Raw genomic sequence first — 24157 nt, forward strand, 5'->3', positions numbered from 1 at the left:
AAGCTAACAATACTGTATTGCAGAAAGGAGCTGCACAATATATTCCCGTATTATTTCACTTGTAAAATGTAACTAACGTCATTTGCGCGAAATGTTCTTATTCCAATGTTTGTTGAGAGATTAAAGATAATTCAACGGTTATCTCTGATATATATCTCTTTAATTGTTGTTAGAACAGCATCACTGATACCTCTATTTGCAATAAGACATTTTCTGTGGCACACGTTTCTTTCATATATTACATCAATAATTATTAAAAAATGAAGAACAATACCAATATACCATCATCGCCTATATATTTTAATTTAGCAGAATACTGTTTGTTTGGAATAATTCTAGGTGTTATTATAGGAATAATAGTGTATTTTAATATAGTGAATAGAAAATATAATACAGTGAATGGATTTTTGTTTGGTGGCAAAAATATGTCGGTGATTTCTGTTTCGATATCTCTCATTGCAAGGTACGTCGAATTTTATTAAGTTTTAGGGATACATAATCCACAACATACAACATTTATGAATAATACACAAAAACAAAAAAAAGATAAAATTACTTTATTTTTATGACTTCTTAGTAGTAAAAATTAATAATGATTAAGAAATTACTCTTTGTTGATATTAGGAATATTGAATTCATCACCGGTTAGTCTTGAACAATAGATATTCTAGTGTCATTTGTTTTGTACTTATAAATATTACAATTTGTTACTTCACACATAGGTATAGAGTCAAATTTATACACACCTAAGTTATATATTTTTTTGTAACTGGAATGGCAAAAATATTTACAACACATCTGATAGTAAATGGTAACAGTCACTTGTATACACATGAATAGCGTCATGGAGACAAAGTATATTTTACTAACGTCCTTCGCTGTATTGCCGTTCCAATGACCAAATAGTTATACCTCCATAAAGGTAAGGATGATACACTACTCTATCGCTTATTGAAATCTGACTGCAGCTTGTGTATCGCTCTGCTGGTTGGACCATTAGATAGAGCCCTACTCTGGTTCTGGTATAAATAAGTGTTTCGTTTCTTCCAGTCATCTGACGAGCATTACACTACTGGGTGTTCCGGTTGAAATATATTTGAGAGGAACACAATACTGGGCATCAGCTCTGTCTTTAATCATTGTCACATTTCTCTCTGCAATTATATATCTGCCTGGTAAATATTTACTCTGTGATTATATAACATTGACTTCAGTTATCTTATCATTAAAGGGATATAGTTCACAAGCCTGTTAGTGCTTTTCATAATGTACTAAGTTTATTATCTACGACTATGTTTTTATTTCAATATTGTTTTCTTATTATATTTATACTGATTGATTGAGTTAGAAGAAATTAAACTATTTCATCCTGCCTACCCTTCAGTTTAATTAAACTCTTATATTTGATCTTGATGAATAGTTATTTTATAAATACTTAGTTTTTACACTATTACCAGAATTAATGACTTTATTAAATTTATTTTAAGTTATCATTGAAATATTAGAATAATAATAATACAGTAATAGGTGTAAAGTATTCTTCGATTAAATAGTTTGTTTTATACTTTCAGTGTTTCATAAACTACAATTGAACTCCAGCTTTGAATACCTAGAAATAAGATTTTCTACACACACTCGTACAATAGCTGCAGTACTATTTGTCATCAGTAAGCTTATGTTATTGCCAATAGTTCCTTATGTACCACTTCTAGCGTTTAGACTTGGTGAGAAGAATATTTTTTAATTACTATTCACTATACCCATTTCAGTACAAATTATTTTATACATGGGTCTACTACTTCTTACATAGGTTTATTATTTGCAAATTTTAGCGACGCCTTATTTAATATATTTTTTATGTACCTGGAAAGGGAAACAAGGGACATAAAGACCAACATCACGCTATCATATGATGCCTGTAGTATTGCCTGCCTCATAATTTGTATCACACGTTAGGTGCAGGTCACCGAAGTGTGACGTTGTATAACAAAGAAATCTAGTATTCTACCTACTCACTAGGTCTTGTAGTTCTTGTGATGTCTTTAAATTTTATTTGATAAAAACACGAAATTTTTATTACTTAAAAGGGGGTAAACCTAATGAATAAACTAAATTTTTTTGTGACGTTATATGTAGATGTCCCCTAAGATGTCAAGAAATCCTTCCACCGAAACACACCTTACAATTCAAGCTGCTAGGCGGCTGTAATATGTGAATCAGAGATACCTACTCCAGCAAATGACTTTGTACACATTCTACTACTGTTGTAAATATCTCATAGTATTCATAGATAAATTTCTTAGTCTGTTTTTTATAGTTATTACCATATTCATTATTTCAGTTACGAATCCCTTTGCTGGTCGTATAACAGCAGTTATTTGTGTAATGTGTGCAACGCTTAGTGCTGTTGGAGGCTTAAGAGCTATTATCAGTATTGGTATAGTCACAACATTCTTAGCAATAGCTGGTACTGCCTTGCCAAGTGGACTAGCTTTATTGCCTATGGGATTTAAGAGAATGTGGGAACTTGCGAGTCATAGTGGTCGGCTCGTCTTATATGAGTAAGTTCTTTTGTTGATATTTATACGTAAACATTATTATACCATACGATTTTATATATTACCTTATTATTTTTATGTAGTCCAGATCCTGAGTTGGAACACCATACATCATTCTTCGCTGTAACTTTAGCACTAAGTACAAATTGGCTGTGGAAGATAGGGCTCAGTCAAGGATCTCTGCAAAAGCTTCTATCTGTTCCTACAATTACCCAAGCTAGAATATGTTTAACTGTAGCTTGTGTAGGCGTTATATTAATGAAGTTGCTATCTTGTTTTCTTGGTTTAGCTGTTTATGCTTGGTTTGCAGGATGTGATCCTTTATTGTCTGGAAAAATACAAAAACATGAACAGGTAATTATTTATCTTATAATTTAGCAATAGAATATCAAAGTTCGTTCATAACTTTATATATAACTTTATTTCTTGCAGTTAGTTCCACAATTTCTTAATAGCCTATCAGAAATGTTTCCCGGTATTTGTGGCATATTCATAATTTCAATATTCAGTGCAACAACGGGGTAAGAAATTACTTTAATGGTTTCTTGTATTTGTTTATTTTTAAGTTTTGCTCCATATAAAATATAGAATCATTGCAGTTGCATTGCTACTCTCATAAACTCAATATCTGGAGTTTTATTCGAAGAGTATATACGGCCATGGATACCACAAAGTACCAGAGAACCTACTTGCTGTAGAATAATGAAGGTTAGATAATTGACTTTTTTTTAAATATTTAACCAGAATGCACACAGCGTCATCACTTAAAAACTATATAGGAATTTGAATTATGGGTACTAAACAATTTAACTAAACTAAATAATTTTTGTTACAGTTATTTTGTTGTTATACATATATCTATATGTATTTAGATAATTACATATGTTTGTTATGCGACAATCCAACCGGTTCCCATCGATTGATTCAGAATATTCACCATTGACCATAAAATATTTATTATTAATATTTTCTATTTCAGCTTTTATGTGTACTTGTCGGATTGTACTGTGCAAGTGTGGTTTGGTTTTCAAAAGATTTGGACCGGTTGCAACATGTTGCGTCTGGAGTGACAGGGGTCACAGCCGGAACACTTCTGGGATTGTTCACACTGGGCATTGTATTTCCTAGGGCCAACTGCTCTGTAAGTTGTCCATAACTTCACACAGTTTTCTGTAGCTTTTACATTGTAGGTTGTGTAGGTACTATTGTGTACATAAGAGCAATAATATGCAAATACTGTTTTATTTACCACAATGGCAGCCTGAAACACCATGGGTGTCTAATATGTAAAGCCGACCTTAAGAAATCTTATATCTAAATTAAAATTTATTAACGTTTGTTAAATTCTATTCGGCAAGTTGTCAAAATCGTTATTACTTACATGGTATAAAACAAAGTCGCTATCGCTGTCTGTCCGTCCCTATGTAGATATGCTTAAATCTTTAAAACTACAATTATAACAGTTTCTAGCTTCCTTTGGCTTAAATACCTAGGAGTGGCAAATAGATAATTAGCATATCGAATATAGATATACTAACACGTAGGCAACCGTAACTTTACGTTAAAAATACACGTGGCCAACTTTTTATGGTATTTTAAAATCATTTTAAGATTACAGGTTACCACCATCTGTATTGTGATGAGTATACAATTTGTAACATTTAGAATGAAACTGTATAGCGCCATCTATTATTTGCATTTGAAACGAATGAGTAGTGCAGTGCTATTTACGAATAACCAAAAGGTAACATAACATAAAAATGTTACCACGTTATATTACTGTTTATTGACTAGATGTCGCTGTAATGCTTAATGTGCAATGTTATTATTTTTTGAAATCATTGCAAAATGTTTCGTGCCATTATTTTAAAAACTTTTTTATGTAAGATAAATCGAAATCGATTAAATTTACAGTGGTGATTAGAGTATTAACTTAAAATGTGCTGGAAAGGAGGTCAACTGTAATATTAGAGAAGTATTAGATACCTACTTTGTCTATTTTTTTTATTTTATTATTTCAAAACTTCGTACACACAACGACTGAGTTGCATAAAAAAATATTACAAGGTTTTTAGATTTCATGTTACATGACATATATAAAATGTTTGTCATACACAGAAACGGCTTTTCCTTAAAAGGGTTTAAGCTTCAACAATATTTACTGTTTACCCTATAAAACTTCAATTTCAGGATCACATAGAGGTTGAAAATAAGAGCGTTATGGGTCAGTAGCCCAGTAGCCATTAGTATATCTCGACTTAGATAGCAAAGGTCGTAAGTTCAAAATTCGTTTAAAAATTTTGTCTATGAATTTATATTTATTGATTGATCCTCCGATTATAGAAACAGAAGCAGCAAATAAACTTAATTGTAGTGGGCTTTTCACATGTTGAGTACAATACCTACCAAAACTGTGGTCATGTTACTTATCGTAGTTATATCCACATTTGATACCTACCTAATACTTCTGATTGGGGGGAAGCGGATTGTTAGTAATGTGGACTGTTGATCCATTGCTGGTAGCGTCAGGTTACCTCCACGCCGGTCCCCCTAGAAACTATCATGACAAATTCCTACTAAATTTTGTCAGGATGGGCTAACTGTCCTCACTTTATCGTCAAATTATTATTCTCCATTGGTTAGTAAACCGTTAGCGCAGGCGTGTGCATCTTTCCAAAAAATCTCATCCTCCATTACTATACATTAAAAAATATCTCTGATAACCCCAGCTATACTTAAAGTCGTGACGGTTTAATATTGTTATAACATTTAGTATTCACTATGAAATTCTATTTCAGGGCGCACTAAGCGGTTGTCTACTAAGTCTCTTGCTCTGCGGTTGGCTTCTCATAGGGGCTGAAAACGCTCTAGCAACGGGTGCGTTGACCTTTCAAGGGAAGCCTCTGGTGGTTTTGGCGTGTGGAAAAACCAACTTCACTTTTGTGGCTAATGTTACAAATACAATTCCGGTGACTATGTAAGTAATACGTGCCATTTAATATGTAACAGAATATATTTTAAATTTGATAAAACATTCGTACAAAATACTAAAGTATGTATCATTAAATTTAAGGATCTTATCTGTAGTTAAATGCAGCTATCTTTTAGTGCAGATACTTTTTAATAGATTTAAATAAATAAGTTAATTGTTTGACAAAGTAGGTTATGTTTTTTTTTCTATGTAAAATATATGAAACTGTATTTATTATAACTATTTAACATGATAAAATTTATTAATATAATAATGTGTTTGGTATTTTATTTGCGAAATAAAGGTTCCGTTTATAATCATTCTAAATGATTTCAATAAACGCGATAATTTTGTGTCTATTCAAATTTCCAACTTAGATACTTCCCGATAGTTATAACACTTTTAACGTTATATCGGTATGAAACAGTGATTTTATACTATAAGTTTCATCAAGAATTTCCAATATTTTATGTTACAGCCAGTTTCATAGGGCAAGCAAACTACGACCGCTACACGCTTGACCGATTTTTTATGCGCGCAAATGACTTCACACTTGCGCGGGGCCAAAGTTTTAATCTCCTTCTCAACTTACGCGATATCGACTCTGCCACACTTTTATTTCTCCCTTATTAAAACTTTCTCCATATTATTACTATTACTCGATTCTCACAGTTTTATGACTTTTGTTCGTTGACTCTTTTCTTAGTCGCAAATGAGTTTGGTGGTACATTTCTATAGCTGGAAGTATCTTTAGTGCATGGCAATGAAATTTAAATGCTACGTGATCAAAGTTGTAAAACTGATATGATTTTAAACGACCGCCAGCCAGCTCTAGTCTAAAACTCCAAGCTTTATAATCAAGTTGTACAAGTTTTGAGATGTTAAAATAAAGCGATTATGTCTTGTCATGAATATCGTGTACCTAATACTTTTAATGGCGGTAGAGTTTTATGGGTATATCGGGCTTGCTTTTTTATCATAATTTAAACGCTATTATGTTTTGGCCTAGGTACGTTCTATTGTTGCAATCGCATATCCTATAAGCTGTTTGTACATCGAATATATGTTTAGTATCGCCCCCATTGATTTTATTGGGTTAAAGAATATAAGTGTCTTAATATATCTATATATTATACATAAATATACTAAAGGCGGCTTTAAGCAATCTGTTACAGACAGCAAATCTACTCATTTTATATGACGATATTATTTTTAAATATTTAAGTACTTTCACTAGTTATAAAAAATATTAGTAACTTTTATATGTCTCTACTCGTAGGTCTTATACCAAATTCGTTAACATGGAAATATGTGTCTTCCACTTCTGTATCTTTGTTGTCTGTATCTATTAAAAATATATTTGTATTTTTTTAGCACTCAACTACCAGCCAGCAAGCCTCTTCAGTCTCTCTTTAGAATCTCATTCACATACTGTCCATTTGCTGGTGCCATATCAGTGTTGCTCATCGGTATACCAATGAGTTATTTAACTGGAAAGTCCAGAACAGAATCCATGAATCCTGACGTCTTCTGTCCTTTAGCACAAAGCATGTTACACAAATCTGCCTCTATCAGAAGTAGCACAGTAACCATTGAAGCCATGGCTGCTCATAATACACTAGAAGTGCATATGGCTTTAGACGAGGCATTAAGGCATTTGAAAGAAGTGATAGATCGTTAACGAATAATAAAAGATATTAAAATTATAGTTATTATTATTTTTTACCTATTTTTTAGAAAACCTCTGTGGTTAGAAGCTGGTAAGTTGTAGTTTTTTTCTGGATGATATGGAATAGCGCATCCGCCCGCGCCAACGGTTTGCGCTGGGAGTGCACCAATGGAAATCGACAAAAGAAGCATGAGAAAAGGTCGATTGGTCTATCGTGCCATTTTATTACCATGGTTTCCAGGGTGAACCGCATGGATATTAATATGATATGGCTATGCTAGCAATAGGGTCATTAATCCTCATTACTAACAGATTAATATTTATGCTACTATCTTATACTTTATTCGCGGTTATTTACAACTGCCCACATTATAGTAAAAGAGGTATTATAGAGATTAGAGGTACCACCATATTTTTAGATTAAATATCTCGTTTATATAATGGGTACAGTTATTCTATTTACGTAATTCGTTTGTATATTTCACCAATATATCTGTATTTCACCAATTTCTGTTGCAGTGTAACTTCACAGCTGTATTGCGGTTTGAAACAGTGTACGTAAATTAATATGCCTGAAATATAGTAGAATAAATATCATGTAGATTTTTTTAAATTATAGCAATGGCAAACATACTGAAAGGTGATCTCATCGAAACTATTCGAAACCATTATTATAACTACAAAGGCCATGATAGTATCATCTGCCATTATACCCGATAACTATGTTACCTTTATACAGAATACCAAGAAGTCATATCACTGTCATATCTCCATCTCTACAAACTACGAACATACTTAGCAAAGCAAATTGATTTGGTAATAGAAATACTAGTACATATACTACCCAGGTACCAATTCAAATATAATTTTAAAAATTCTTTCTGTTGATATTATATTATCCTATTCCTATCCAATGATTTCTTATACCATAAAGAATAGTTCTTTCTTAACTCTTACAAAAAAGAACTTTGATTTTATAGCTATAAAATTGTGGTAAGTTTCGTGAACATCACCTTGCCTATATAAAGGTGGTGGTGTATTTTGACTAAAAAATTAAAAGCATGAATCATTACAAAACACAAAAGAAAAACTAATACGTACTAACAGTTGTAATTTTACATATCCAATCAATAAGCTTCAAAATGAATGTTTCTTGTTACTCTGGTTGGTTAAACGACACTACTTATTATCCTGAAATTTGACGTACATATATTTGACGTATTTGGCATTAAGAAAATATGAGTAACATTTTGACCCAGTCACCCACTTCATATATTCCTGTCACGCAAACGAAAATAAGATATTCCAAAATAGTCTGCGAATTTGGTAAAAATATTGTATATTATGAACCCTATTGACTCTTCAACCTTCATTGTATAAGGTTGTTCAAAGGATGATAGAAAATGTTTTATATAAATTCCACTGTGTATTTGTGTATATTATGCAGTATTCATGATAACTAAATGCTTTTTGTCGATTCTTTTTTAACTTACGTGTCGGTACTATAGGTACCAAATTTGGGCATTATCAAATTAGGTTAATTATTATTAATAATCGAGTTTTTGTAGAACAAAATATGTATACTTATTTAATTTCAAGTCACATGAATATAAGCAAAACAGTTGAACTTATTACTGAAAATAGACCGAAGTTCTAAGCGAAGTGGATGCTCAACAAATTCTTGTCGTTGTATTCCATTATTCATGTGACGCAACGATGATGTATTAGGTGTCATTAAGTCGTTCGCCTGATCTGAATTCCAGTTTCTAAATATTTTTGTTCGTCATTTCTCTTAAAACTACGTTTTGTAAGAGTACAAATAAATCGAAAAACTTGTTCTTGTCCCTATTACATTACAGATTTCGACTAATATATGTATATTGTAGTTTTTTATAATAATAACTAAACAAGTTAAACTTGTAATTTTTGTTTAATATTAAAAATAAAAAACAAAAATTATAAACAAAATAAAAAGAAACAGAAGTGAAAATAATATTTTTTGTTTAATTGTCGTTAGTTTATATATAAACATGTAATAGAACGTATGCAATGCCCAACTGAAATAACGAATTTCGTGTTATCACGAGAACTGAAGGTGTGAGTATTAATATAATAATTATGCTAGCATATTTATTCATTAAAGTCCTAGAACCAGTTTAAAGTACTACGTCCGAAGTTTAATGGTCTAAAATACGGCATAAGAAACATATTTAACATAATGGACCGGGGGTTTAGCTAGAAAATCCATATTCGATGTATAAATCGGCTAAATAATTTGACAGTCGCGATCTACCTTACTTCTTTGGTCGCAGGTTCGATGGCGTCGCACGGCACTAACATTTGCATTCGTGAGTATGATGATTTATATTAGACTAGGCGTTTACTATGTATACTGTATATGTATTTATAAAATAAATATGTTTAATTAAACAACTGATAGAAATTATCAATTGTTTAGTATCCATAACACAAACTTTGAAACTGTGTGAATTATCCTAAACAGCCATCGCCTATAGCGATGAATTGCCCACGTATATCAAAAAACATATACTTTTCCAAGGACAACGTGTTATATATTTGTCAAATTATTCTTAGGTGCTGAGACAAATTTAGTTACATGTAAATTTAGCGTGGAAACGCTAGTAAAAGTGTTTGGAAGTATTTTACCCGCATTTATCTGTTCTCGAAGAATATTTCCTAGCTGTTTGGTGTCCGATTACTAAATCTGCTGAATGTTATATGTCAGGGATAAGGAAGATTAATGTCTTACTGCTCATATATACTTAGTGAGAGTATAAGGTCGAGTGATTTTTGTAGAAACACAAAATACTAAATATATAATACTTATCCTAATTATAATTTTTCCTATTCATCATCATCATCTCAGCCAGGAAGACGTACACTGCTGAACAAAGGTCACTCCCAAAGACCTCCATGATGATCCGTCCTGCATTGCTCGCCATCCATCGCATTCTAGCGATCTTGTTCATATCGTCGGTCCACCTTGCTCGAGGCCTTCCCACGCTGCTATCTGTCCTACGAGCAACTTGCTCAGTTCACTTCAGTTTCGCAATTCTTCGGGCTATGTCGGTCACTCTGGTTCTTCTGCGAATTTCTTCCTTTCTGATTCGATCATGCATAGAAATTCCGAGCATCTCCATTGCCCCCTGAGTAACTCTTATTCATGAGGCCCATACGACCATGTCTTTTCCATTAATGTAATCAAAATATTAAAAAAAACAAATTTTGAAGAAGTCTTTTAGACATAGACACAAATCATACCCCAAGTACCACACCACATAATTTGCTTTGTAAGCAGTTTTTGAGTTGGAGATATGGCACTAAACTTACAGAGTAGCTATGGAAACATAATACCTTGGTCTCCGGAATGGAAACACAAGAGATGCCACGGGAGTTGCGCGATGATAAGATATCTATGGTGCTATTAATATATGTGGGGGACAATTGTCACTTACCAAATGATAGATCATCAACTTGATTATTATTCTAGTTAATTAAAAATAAGCACAGGCAATTCCCTAATCTTGTAGTTTATACGTAACTTTCCTGATAAATTTCTATATAAATGTATAGTTACTATACAGCCACATGAAGAATACGTTTAATAATGTTAATTATGATTTCATTATCTCATATACTATACTAATGAGAACATATACTTATGTTAAACCAGCAGACGGCCTAGGTAACAAAGGAAAAACATAAGAGGTGCGTGCAAGGACAGAGGTTTTAGTCACGGCACATTAATTCCTAGACAGGCTCAGACCGAGTGCCTATTGTCTCGAGTACACAACAAATCTGAAATGTTACATCTATCCTGAAAGCGCTATGTAAATGTATATCTTACAGTATACAAACGTAAAGTGCAAAATGAAATACATTGGAGAACAGCATGAAACTTTATCACCACGTAAATTTGAATGGCTTCGAATGCGCTGTAAAGAAAAACAGTGTTGCAGTGAATGCGTTGTTGTAAACGTTCAGAAAATTTCAGATACTTCTATGAAGAAATTTGGGATAAATATTTAAACAAAAATCAAAGATAAGATTACAATACCTTGATATATTCCACAACAGCAATAACAAATAACATGGATATGTCAGTACTTTCTATATGTGTGTAAAATCGACAGAATTGTCAATACATAACAGTAAATTACCTTCTTTGTTGCTCTAAGATTAATAAGAGTAATGGAAAACAGTGTAAATTATGAAAAAAAATAAGACATATTTTTATATAATTAGAATGGAAAATAATCTGAGGACCATTTGTTTTGGTCTGAGTATTTTCTACGTACATCATGTATGCTTTTACAAAAAAAATATCTAAGAATTTATATTATCTACGTAGTATTCACCACTAAAGCTCGCCATCTAGTCCCAAACTAGATGGCGCTGTATGAATTTTCTGGTTTATTAAAAAAATATTATTATTATTATATCGGATAAAAGGGTCTAAAAATCGAAACGGCTAGACACATACATCATGTGTTTAAAAATTAATGTCCACTTCCCTTTCTCACGCACGTTTCACACTGAGTAAGTATGGGGAAAGTACAGTCAAAATTATATTTGTTTAAACATTTTATATAAATACAATAAATAAATTTTTCATAATAACAATCGATGCTCTATTTTAAGGGTAGTTTTATTCACTTCGTAACATTATTAAAAGTAGTGATGGGCAGTTCAGCACTTTAAAAAAAACCTTATTTAAAATAATATATGTATATATATATATATAAAATAAATCTTATGCTTCTTGAAAACCATCTATTACTTATTAGAACCCGTTAGTTTTCTGTATATTCACAATTACTATAACCTAGAACCATAGGGACCGAGCCACCACGCAGGTTATAACTCCCGTGAATTTTTGAATAAATGTGATTTTCCTATATTTTGTTATACTTAAATAAAAACTAAGTAAGAATTCGTCTTACTTATATTTTGACTACAATTTTAGGAGCAGTACCCAATGGTAGTTTATAGCTATCATACACACCCCATTAAAAGTTCATGGCGCAGTAAACCTGACTATTAGCATTTATGAAATATTCTTCAACACTATAGAGCTACATTTTAAATGGCGAGTGCGAATTATTATACTGAGTTGGTAACATTTTTGCAGCACAGATAATTATACTAAAAACTTTTTTATGTAAATGTCATAATAATAGGAATCTATTTGTCTGACTGTTTAGTGATTCATAAGTGACTGGGACATTTTAAATACGTTTCTCTAATATTTGCTTGCTGATGAAATTTACTGGACAGGTACAACCTTTAAATTATCTATTTTTATCTCAAGCATCCAACATTAAGAGTGCTCTGATTGGTATAGATATTAAAATTACTGGGTCATAATGTATTAGGAATATAGTATTAGGAATATAGAATATAGTATGTAGATATACATTATGTGATTTGTTAATTGTTATCCTGTTTTGAATATATACGACAATTATTACCAACCTACATTCAAATACATAATTTTTTTATTATTTCGCAAAGTCTAAGTTGAAGTAAAGCCATGTCTATAGAAAAGAGCTTTATCTCCATTGACACTAATATCGATTGATATTGTAACACAATTAAAAATATACACAATACAGCAATAAGGATAGATAAAGGCACGCAATATAAAGAGAATCGGATGAGACAACACAAAGGAAAAGTAAAAGAAATTGGCATCCGAGTCGGATCCAAACATTGCAAATTCTCACGTAGCCCAATATTTTTTTGTTACATTCCTAAGAATGAAGAGGCATTCACGAAATAAGCACTGAAAGCAACGTTTTCCGGTAGTTTAAAATGCCTAAGAGAGTAATTGACCACATCGTTCAAATAAATTCTGTAGGTACGTTATTTGCATAAAATTTCACAACGATGAGTTCTGTGTATTTCAAAATATTTCAGTTAATGAAGCACCTTAATATGAACTTTTTTGTGATGAAAATAAAGCAGAAAATTGTTTGTGGAATAAGCTGAATAATATGATATTCAACTGTAGTTATACGTTAGGTACGAGTACGTGTGGTTAACTTTTTAATAATTATGCCAGGTTCGATTGGAAAATTGTCAAGTTGATACTTTGTATATGTATTTATACTCCTTATAATTAAAAAACTACTAGTCACATATTCATTAAATTTATACGGCACCATAATATAGAGTTGAGAAGATGCAACTTTCAATTAAATAATGAATCATCATAGTCTAAAGAAGAACAGTCGAATTTAGAATCTCTTCCTTTCTTGAAATCGGTTGAAAGGTCAGACGAATTGTATATAGGGGGTAAAAAATGTTCAATATTGAATGAAATTATTTTCATCGAGGATTGTTAATTATTGATTTCAAGCTATAAAGTGTCTTGAGGTGGAGATGACCGGTATCATAAGTCGGCGTGGTGTACCTATTTATAAATATATAAAAAAATATTTTATGTAGGTCGATTATCTCATTAGGTTTACTATTCAAAGATCATTTAAGCAGCTAAGGAGTGGAACTCTCTACCAGCGTCTATTTTTCCTGCCTCTTACAATATTGGGTCTTTTAAGTCAAGAGTGAATAGGTATTATTTGAGCTTGCGTGTAACAGCTTAGACCACATCATCACTTAACATCAGGTGAGATTGCGGTCAAACGCGCTCAAATTATGATATAAAAAAAAAAAAAAAATTTAAATAAAAGAAACACATTTTCCGGTAACGATATGTCATTTAAGAATACAACCGTCTGTTTTAGAAATCGTTTTCTGATGTCTTTAAAAATATCCATTGGCTATTTATCGAATAAATAGACAAAACGAATCATCCGATTCTTTCACATTACGCGATGAAAAGCTAAGAGAGTTTTCTTGAAAAGCTTCCACTGAAATGGAATTCGTTTCACAAGACTAAAGCAATCGAATTGATGCCAGTAATTGATTTAGGTATGGCCTTCTGTGTTCCATCTGCTCGGACCGCTCTCTACCTTTGTTTATTTTAACTTATTCTCTAATTTCTCTGTCAGATTCATACTGTATTTTGATGATAAGAATTTTCCTTTTATATTGTAATTAATTAAATAAGACTTTTAATAGAATAAGAACTTGGAACGTAATTCATTTAAATGTTTAGACTAAAGTTAGTGACTATAAATAAATTAGTATACATTTGTATATACAATTGTGTGTATATCAATCACATAGTAGTGAGTAGGTATACTATGTTATTTCCTTTAATGTATTTATTTGGATTTTTTTTTATTAGCATAACTTTTAAATATTATCTTAGCACTCTTTTTCCATATAAAGTTTAATTGTAGAATATATTATGCTTATTTGTTAGCCTATTTTCGTAAAAAGAATATCCATGATTTTTCTTCAAGTATTAGTGATAGTCAAGTAAGTAAATATAAAAGTAGGTATTTTAGAAGATTCTCTATGGATGGATATTATATTTCCATATAGTATAGGTACATTAACAAATTAAAAATAATCTTCAACATAAATTACATGTGATTATCATTTTTCTTAGTTATGTTTTGTGAGATTTGTGTCCATCTATTACGGCCATCCTTCCATTAATATCCTAGTTTCCACTATAATTTCCATTTCCATTAGCCTAGAACCAATGCTCATGTAATATTTTGAATTCTCATTTCCACGTGGTTATAAATCCGAGTCCATATGTTTACATGCAAATTTATAGATTTAGGTTTACCATAGACGATAATTTAGGAGTTTGCTATATATAGTAATAGTAGTATATAAATATTAATCAGCCTACCTACTTCGTCATATATAACTGGTAATTAACAATGAAATATGAAAAAAGACAATAAATATTAATTTTAGGTTATTGGTATAAATATAGAATGTAAGTTATAAAAAAAAATATTAATTATAAATTCGAATTTCGAATGGATCGATATAGCCAAATAGTAAATTACTTTAGAAACTCCTTATTCGATTATGCAAAACAGCACCACGTAGGTACCATTAGCATACATACATGGCATTTTGTTCGCGATCAACAAATTACCCTACAAATTGGTTTCTTTCACGTGTTCTCCTGAAACATTTCTCAGGGAAATGAAGTGTCTGACACTCTGTATAGTTAACAAGGAGGTTCGTGTTTTGAATCCACGATCTATCCGATGTATTTCATTAGCCCCTGATTCGTGACGAGCAGTTCAATGACTTAGTAAACAGATTATGTAAACACGCCGTTAGTTTCATAAGATTAGGGGTTTGATATCTTTATTGTTTTTAATTTACATATTTGCACGCAAATATAATGGAGTTAACTTGTGTCGCACCTTTTTAAGAGAGTATGTCTTTAGAAGTGATGAAGGAAAGCGGTTAAGAGTAGTTACAATAACGAGATTGTATAATAATATTATCCATTAAATGTGTAAAATTATAAAGAATCGTAAAACTATTTACAAGATTAAAAATAATGGCACTATATTGAAACGAATACGGAAACACGACACTCCACTCATTTCATACATTCCTTCCATAAAAAGCCATTCTATTTTATTTATCTGTATTGTAAATAACAAAAATTATAATCACATAAATTTGGTTACTATTGGAATCCCGATATGCAGTAATTACAAGATTACATGTAAAGAGGGATCTTATGAAGAATGTATTTGAACTCAAAAGAAATTGAACATGCTCACATTATGTTATTACATAAAACATCTTATGAATAGCTGCAAAAATAACCAGATTGAAATAAATATACGATTGCAAATCCGATAGCTTTTAGCGCTTATAAAATTGAATTTCAGTAGTGTAAACCATGTTCTGATTGCTCGGTACTGATTCAGTTGTAACCGTTGGACTTTTAATGGTATAATGACAACGTTCTAGTGAAAAGTCACACTTTTTTATTAATTAAACGATTTTGTTTCATATCTAGGTATTATTAAAAAAAGATACTAAGTAATAAGAAATAGAAAGGAGACAAAGAGAGAGAAAAAGGAATAATTACGTGGAGCAACTACAGTAAAAGCTAAGTGCCATCCATACTAATATTTGAGCAAAAGTGTGTCTGTCTATCTGTTTGTTACCCTTTCTTGACAATGCGGTTGAATTGGTAAGAATAGTCTTTTAAAAAAAAATCTTTCTTAACACAAAACAGTACAGTACAGTAAAGATCAGAACCAAAATATATCAATCTATATATTTCATGTACTCTTTTCATTGCATTTAATCCATTTTGTGTTCTATGCATATTTAACGATAATTGATTTTGCATAATCCCCAAAGCTATTAACTAACATTTATTTTTCTACGCTACTTTTTCCGATATAGCAGTAATACAGTGGCGTGCAGAGAACTCCATTTTCAATTTCCGCTCTTGTCCATATGTAACCAGAACAGAGAATGAATGTTTTCTTTTCAGTTATGGACGCCTTTTTGTTAATTATTGCAAACTACTAATACCTACGTTTTTGTGTGTTTTTTGTGCGTTGTTTACGCGTTTGTGTGTTTTAATATTTATTTCTTTCAAAATTTATATTTTTCTGAATGATATCTCATGTCAGAGGTCATTTTGTTGTTGTGCATCGTTTTATCTTTATGTCTAGCGTAATATAATAAAATCGCAAATTTGTGACTACGCGAAAACTGTTTGATTGTCTGTTTAAATCTATGAAGATTTAGTAGTTGAGGTAAAAGCGGCTGGAGACTTATTGAGAAGATTTTTACAGAACATGTTATTAAATATGGTACATCATGTAAGCTAAAGAAAGCTGAAAAAACTATACTTATTTTCTTAATTTTTTTCCTACCCACTCAGCCATAGATGAAATGCGACGATCCATTCCAACGTCGGCAATGATTTTGCAGCGGGCATGACAGATCCCAGTTACTACTCCACTACATCATTTACAGCAATTTGAACATGCTCAATTTACATTGGGCATCTTAACCCTCCGGAATAGCAACGCATTATTATTGTTAGAGGCGACAGTTATCGCTTACTATTTGATGGGCCGTCACCTCGTTTGCCATTTCAATTTTGTACAAACAGGACTATCCAACTATTAAAATATATTAACTTAAAATGACAATTCTCCAGACAGAACTAAAAATCTCCTTGTATTAAATTTGTGGCAATAATTACGTTCACTACCAACTAACCGGTTTCACTGGAAACTATCAGTGTGTTTGTATAGTGATAGTTATCATAACAGGTCAGTTGCTGTCAGTTATCGACGTGTGCGCATGTGTCGTGCCAGATACTGTTTAATGTATCCATTTGTGTTTTTAAGTGAATAGTATTTTCTTTATCATGGAATGGTGTACGACAGTATGTGGTAAAGTATCATTTTATATAAGATTATTTCTATGTTTTCTAAATCACGGAATGATGGATGACACTTGCCTCAAGTTGCTTTTTCTATCGAGTTACCTATAAGAGTGACAACTCGGAGAAATCATTTATCAAATCAAATACTGTTTGTGTTCTGCAGAATATTGATTCGGATTTTCAGGTTTTCGTTATTACATCCATCATTCTAAAGATTACCTTGAAAATATTACTCTATGAAACCTTTTTGTCAGCACATAATACCTGTATTTTTACGATTTCATTGCTAATTATTAAAAAAATATTCCTCTAGTACAAATAACATACCTGTATAGTACATATAATTATAACATATCTAAACACCACAAAACAAACATTATTGATCATCTGATTGAGAATTGGTGGATATTATATACAAATAGAAATTGCGTACATGTATTGTCTTATGTATATATGTTATAATAAGTAAACATAAAAATTGTCAAATGTAATGACTGTTTATTTTATTCAAGGAAAATACAGAATAGAATCGCTGTCTGCTGCAACGTTTCCCAGTGCTTTAGAAGTAAGTAGCTTAGACTATTTTCCATAAACACTAAGTATTTCTTGTTCTCATCTAAGTTAGTGGAAACTGTGGTGTATTTTAAAAAGCACTTATAGTAATAACTACAATATTAAGCTGATGGAAATGTATTCATTCCATTTTTTCTCAGTCTAAGGTATCTAGAACATGTACTTATATCACCATTTACGTAGGTACTCATTAAGCCCCTTATTCTCAACTCCTCTCTGTTACATGGATTAGGTATTAGTTTTATTTCATACCATTTGTTCTACCGATATTAATTTACACAGATTTCGTTTGTCTAAACGGGTAACGAAATCTTGTTAATGAATATAAATATATTTATTATTATTTTTTTAATTATTTTATGCATCATATTTATAGTTTAAAATATATCCCAAACATTCAAAGTATATTTTTCGATGTAACCAGCTAGATTCATAATCATTTCTATATTTCAGGTTATAAGAGTAGCCTTCTGCCAAGATGAGTTTGTGAGCATAGGATGCGAAGTCAACATAAACCCAAAAGCCGCTGAGGAATTATTAGAACTGTGCGCAGACGCAGCATTGGATGGTGTATCTTTGGTTGCTGTTGCAATTGATACTGGCGAAGTAACTGCTGTAGCTTTTAATAAGATACAGGTATTTTTATATAAATAATCATTGTCCAATTAAATATATATATATAATATTAAAATAATTAGTAAATATATATTGATACCTAGATCTGTTAAATATAACTTACTTAAAAATATAACTTCTTGAAAGAATCAAATTTAAATCGTGATAACAAATGATTGATATACTTAATATACGTCAGAAAAATACCTCAAGACATAGATTATATTTGTATATCGAGATTCAGAGACATTATTTTTAATTTCTTACTGATTTTAATGTTCTAGTGTAAAACAATTACAATGGTTTCTCTTTCTTCTCCATAACAACATTTATGTAAACTAAACAGTGTTTCTAACGATATATAAGATAATAATATGTATTAACTGGAAATAGTGAAGTAGGTAATGTTCTATCTAACAATACAATAGCCATGGTTACCAAACTTGAACAATTAATCTATCTATGACGTCGAGACGTGAATAACATTGTGGGCATGATAAATGTAATATATCTGGGTATGGAAATATTGCACCTTCATACATCATATGCATAGTAATGCATATGGTAGTCCTAAGTAGTAATTTAGGACTCCAGTATCATAGATGTGATTAATGGCACAATTATACGTAATTATTATTCTTCACTAGGTAGCGGCTACTGATTCTTCAGAAAAGGCATTCTTTGAAATCTTCGCAGAAGAACGATGTACGCAAGGGCCTTCTCGTTCACTTGTAGAATTTATGGCTAATGTGGATGCAAGATGCAATCTATTCGAGAAGTATGCATTTTAATAACTATTATTATTATATTTAGGACTGTAATTCCAGATGGGGTAGTTATAGGCATTGTCTATTATCGATTCCAATTGAACAGAACATCTGGTACATTTTGCTGAGATTATTTCATTCTAACATACCAGAGGGCGAACCAACCACCATTGCTGATATTAAGTTAGTGGATTTTCCATCGTAGTATTAGTTAGAAATTTAAATACAGAAACAAAGTTGTTATTAACAGCCAGTTTCGATATCACAATTTCTGAGGTAATATCTATTAATAGTAAGGTTATTTAATACGATAATATCTAAATAATGATACTCGTAATAATTAATAGCTTATATTGTAACAATAGAAAATCCTTTCTAAGAAACAAATGGAATATTTCTAAACTAAGAAACTTTTACCCATATAATAAAATATAAAGATTTCTTGTTGCCACAGGCAACCTTTTTGAAAGTTTTTTTATATTTTTACTTGTATGTCTTGATGTTATGTTCCTTTTCTATATAGCAATTATTTTTGTAATGCCATTAATTGTACTACATTTTCTCTTGAAACTAACCTAAATATGTATATTTACATTACCAAGGAATATTTCGTCTCACTTTACACCAGCTAAATACATCACATTTCTAATTAAAATAATAGAGAAGCTGCAAAGTTTCCAAATCAAATCACTTTTCTAGCACTTGCAGAATACGCCCCGCTGGTTGAAAACGCTCCCTTGCGAATAGTCTCATAAAGTAAATATCTTTCTTTGTTTAGTAGTTGAAACGTCTATAATTCTATTTATATCGCATCTAGACATAATGAAAACGCAAACTAAACATTGAATCCGTAGATACATATTACAAGCTTCAGTCCTTTATATTATGGCGTGATTCAGCAACATTTTCTCAACAAACTAATAACTTTTTCAATAGAATACAGTAATGGAGAACAATCGTAATATGAGTAATTAACTACATAGAAAAAATACAGTAAAAACACAGGTTTAATAAATACTTAAATGTTCTAAATATAGTCGAATATACATACGTATATATTATTTATGTTTGTTCAATTTTATACTAAGTGAATACAAACTACCTACTTGTAGGATATTAAACATGGACGATGCATTAAGAAAATTTACTCTGTTTAATATCTTGTATGTATTATTTCATGCAATAAAATTTAATTATAGTATTCATAAAATCGTTGCATATTTGGCTAATTATAAGTTATAATATTTTTTCCTAAACTAAAAAGAGGTATAGGTTAGAAATGGATTTTTTATGCGTTAACCAGATTCAACTGCTCTTTACAGTGGAAAGGTGTAAACAATTTATTCCCTTCAATAGAAATATAGATGGATAGACTGTGCTCATATGAAGTCATGTGTGAATTAACAGATATATCTAAGTCAAATCAAGTGGGAGAATAACAAATTTCGTATATTTATATTATATTTTGCACTCTATTATATACTGCGTTAACATATTCTTATTGTCATGTTGGTAATAAAACAAGTTCATCGACTAGGTAGATTTTGAAAAAGAACTTTGCGTGCCCACCTCAGTCGACAAGTAGATTGCTTTGTAAGCTGTTTCAGTTAGAGGATTAATATATTAGTAGCACAGATAACATAATATTACATATTAGTAGTAAAAAGTAGTGAAATTACAGGATAAAAGTTATTTTAGTCTTCATGAGTGGGAACGCATGAGCGGTATCGCAGGTTTGACATTGTTATGTCCTTAGTGCTGTTCGTATGTTCTGTATATGTACCGTGTGTGTTAGATTACTTACATTAGGTGAGATTTAAAACAAAAAAGTTGAAACGTGTTTGACATTTCAATCAATTAAAAAAACAAAAATTTAGCTATTGCAGACGACCTCGGTGGCCGTCTGCACACCGCTTTACGTCCGATGGTCGCGGGTTCGATTCCTCGCACGGCACAAACATTTGTATTCATGAGTATGATTGTTTGTATCGGTCTGGGTGTTTGCTATGTATTATATGTATGTATTTACGAAACAAAAAATTGTCTATGTATTTGTATTAGTTGTCAAGTTGTCTACCCATAACACAAACTTTAGTTAGCTTAACTTGGGTCTAGATGGCGCTGTGTGAATTGTCCTGAGATTATTATTATTGCAGGCCTAGTAACAAAATGAACATAAAAAGACAAATATGATATGGTTTCCATATTTATTACAAATCACATATTAAAAATAGGAACGTATTATCATTATCTTTACAGAAGGCTCATTCATAAGAATCCTTACAAGAGAGACATCCTCCGTAGAGAAATATTTTTAAGCTTTTGTGTGCCGAATAGGTCATGGACTACGGCATTACATTTTATGTATAAACTTGAAGTCATATTTAAGTTTAAATATAGACTCAGTTAAATTTTTTTATCAAATCCTAAATATATATCTATATCAGCTGAAGAAAGATACTAATCCGCTTATTTTGAGTTATCATGTAAACGATAATATAACGATTACTCTAAAGGTCTTCGATACCGATAGTAAATTTAGTTTGACCGCAATGGAGGATATATTGCGGCCAAAAAATTTAATTAAATATCGTTATCTTTATCATTATCTGTTTAAGTCAAGTTTGATAATAAAAACAAAATATGATCATAAACACATAGTAAACTGATTTATAAGTCACAGTGACATATAAATGTTTCAGATCGCTATTCTCTACTTTAAATGAAACCAAAATTTCGTGGGTTGCAATCTGGGCAACACGCAAACTTTTTGCCTCAATTTGAATCTCCAACTAACTCTCCAGTGAGAGAAATTCAGATAAAAAAGAAAAAGTCGTCCTAGAACCAGCGGTAGGCTCGCAAGTTAGCACGTTAGATTGGAATTATTAAATCAACTTTTTTATTAAGTTATGACCACAGATAATATAATATTACAGTTATGACAGAGATAGTTGAAAATATCTACAACCACCCCGTCTATCATTTCTCTAGATGATACTCGTACAATTTATTAATGTCATATATCAATATAATAGTATAAATCATAAATTTACTAGATGTAGAGATATATAAACTGTAAATTGTCGTCTACATGGGTACCTCAGTCTCGTATGTTTCAGCCACCAGCTTGCATTGCAAGCTGATTTCGGTTGTGGGGTTCAGTTTAGTATTTGTGAGTGTGAAATTACAGTATAATGGCCTGACATCTTTGTCCTCTGGTAATGCATGAATGGTATCACGGGTGTTACATGATAACGTGTGCTGTGTAAATGTCTGTAGTGCTGTTCATGTATGGCAACTGTTACCTCTTGCCGTCAGGCGGGCGTCATCATGTTTGTAATTCTAATTATATAAAAAACATATTATCTTACTTCTATTTAACAGATATGAAGTAGACTGCAGTTTGGAAATAATGTTCCTAGCAACAAAACGTGAACATAGACGACGAAAACTTGGGCAACTGCTCTGTAAAGTTTCGCTGGATTTAGCGAAGAAACTGCAACAAGGACCTGTATCAAAAGTTACGTTAGAAGATTTAGGAACGAAATATTCAATGTTACAGCCGAGATCCCCCACGACTAAATATCCGAAAATCTGCCAAGCTATTTGGACATCAGAGGGTACACAGCGTATAGGAAAAAATCTGAATTTTATAGTACATTTATCAGTTCCATTTAAAGAGTTTGTATATGAAGGTAAAAGTTACGCAGATAGAATAGGATTGGAATCATCTTTTTGTGAAGTCGCTGCAAAACCTCTGTATAATATTTAATAAATTTCTTATTTGGAAAATATAGTAAAATTTTTGTATATAGTAAATCAATTATATTTTTGACTTAAAAAAATGAATATATTTTATGGCTTTTTGTTAATTAAAATTCGGAATATAATTTTTCTATTATCTATTAACAATAAATATTAATTATATCAAGTGATTTTTTATGACATCTTCATCAATTTGTCTCTGAAATAAAATTATAATTGCGAAATATTTTTTTGATTTTCTTCCTTTACTTTTTAAACAATGAAAATGAACTTCGTTTGCAGAATTATGACAACACTAATGTAGTGTAATAGAAAGGCAGAGATTTAGAGTAAATGGATATTTCGCAGTCTTATGAGCATATCAAAAGTACATGCCGTACTTTAATCTGTAGGTCTATAATTTACAGAGAACGCCACATTGTTAAAAGCAAGTTAACATCGGTTCAGTTAGATAGTTGGACAGCTCTAATTGCGTTGTCTTACTCTAGCCAAATTGGTTCTTGTTAATTGATTTGGAATCGGCACAGACTTTAGTCCGTTCGTATGGATTATTCCGTTTGCAGTGAAAATTAACTGTCTTCTCCGATAAAATCTAAAACTAACCATATAGTTTTGGATTTTATCGGATTTTATAATCATTCAATAACCATAAATATTAAATAAGAGGATGGTACATTCAATACCAAAGAATACAAGTTAAAGAGCTCATATACCTAATTACATATAATACTAAGTTGGTACAACTTAGGATATTCTGGCTGTTTTAACCTTCATACGATTGTTTTCTTCCATGTAGAGGTCAACCTGACATGTATCTAGTTCCCATTACTAACAATCCCTTCCCGTTATGTACGGATTTATATTCAGCTTAACTATCTAGCCTACCATGAAATGTGGCGTCTATTTCTA

At 31.3% G+C, this 24157-nt stretch overlaps 2 protein-coding genes across 2 annotated transcripts; both read left to right on the plus strand.

The window, feature by feature from the left end:
- The first annotated feature begins 214 nt into the window (after positions 1–214).
- Positions 215–7210, plus strand: LOC131848246 (sodium-coupled monocarboxylate transporter 2-like). The gene is made up of 10 exons (XM_059198038.1): positions 215–463; positions 1051–1175; positions 1572–1724; positions 2342–2561; positions 2642–2912; positions 2991–3079; positions 3158–3266; positions 3538–3699; positions 5357–5535; positions 6904–7210. Exons 1-10 carry the CDS (start codon positions 261–263, stop codon positions 7208–7210), a joined length of 1818 nt encoding a protein of 605 aa, XP_059054021.1. The 5' UTR covers positions 215–260.
- A 10212-nt stretch (positions 7211–17422) lies between these two features.
- Positions 17423–23419, plus strand: LOC131848205 (uncharacterized). Its single transcript, XM_059197988.1, has 5 exons — positions 17423–17535; positions 18041–18093; positions 18555–18737; positions 19364–19494; positions 22868–23419. Exons 1-5 carry the CDS (start codon positions 17511–17513, stop codon positions 23253–23255), a joined length of 780 nt encoding a protein of 259 aa, XP_059053971.1. The 5' UTR covers positions 17423–17510; the 3' UTR covers positions 23256–23419.
- Positions 23420–24157: the final 738 nt, after the last annotated feature.

The sequence above is a fragment of the Achroia grisella genome, unplaced genomic scaffold (assembly GCF_030625045.1).
Source record: "Achroia grisella isolate CSIRO2021 unplaced genomic scaffold, CSIRO_AGI_Agris_v1 utg546, whole genome shotgun sequence".
NCBI lineage: Eukaryota > Metazoa > Arthropoda > Insecta > Lepidoptera > Pyralidae > Achroia > Achroia grisella.

Coding starts and splice junctions, on each gene's coding strand:
- LOC131848246 (XM_059198038.1), top strand. CDS start 261: ATGAAGAACAATACCAATATACCATCATCGCCTATATATTTTAATTTA. Junction 1,176..1,571: donor TGCAATTATATATCTGCCTG/GTAAATATTTAC, acceptor TTATACTTTCAG/TGTTTCATAAACTACAATTG. Junction 3,700..5,356: donor TTCCTAGGGCCAACTGCTCT/GTAAGTTGTCCA, acceptor ATTCTATTTCAG/GGCGCACTAAGCGGTTGTCT.
- LOC131848205 (XM_059197988.1), top strand. CDS start 17,511: ATGGAATGGTGTACGACAGTATGTG. Junction 17,536..18,040: donor ATGGTGTACGACAGTATGTG/GTAAAGTATCAT, acceptor ATTTTATTCAAG/GAAAATACAGAATAGAATCG. Junction 18,094..18,554: donor CGTTTCCCAGTGCTTTAGAA/GTAAGTAGCTTA, acceptor TCTATATTTCAG/GTTATAAGAGTAGCCTTCTG.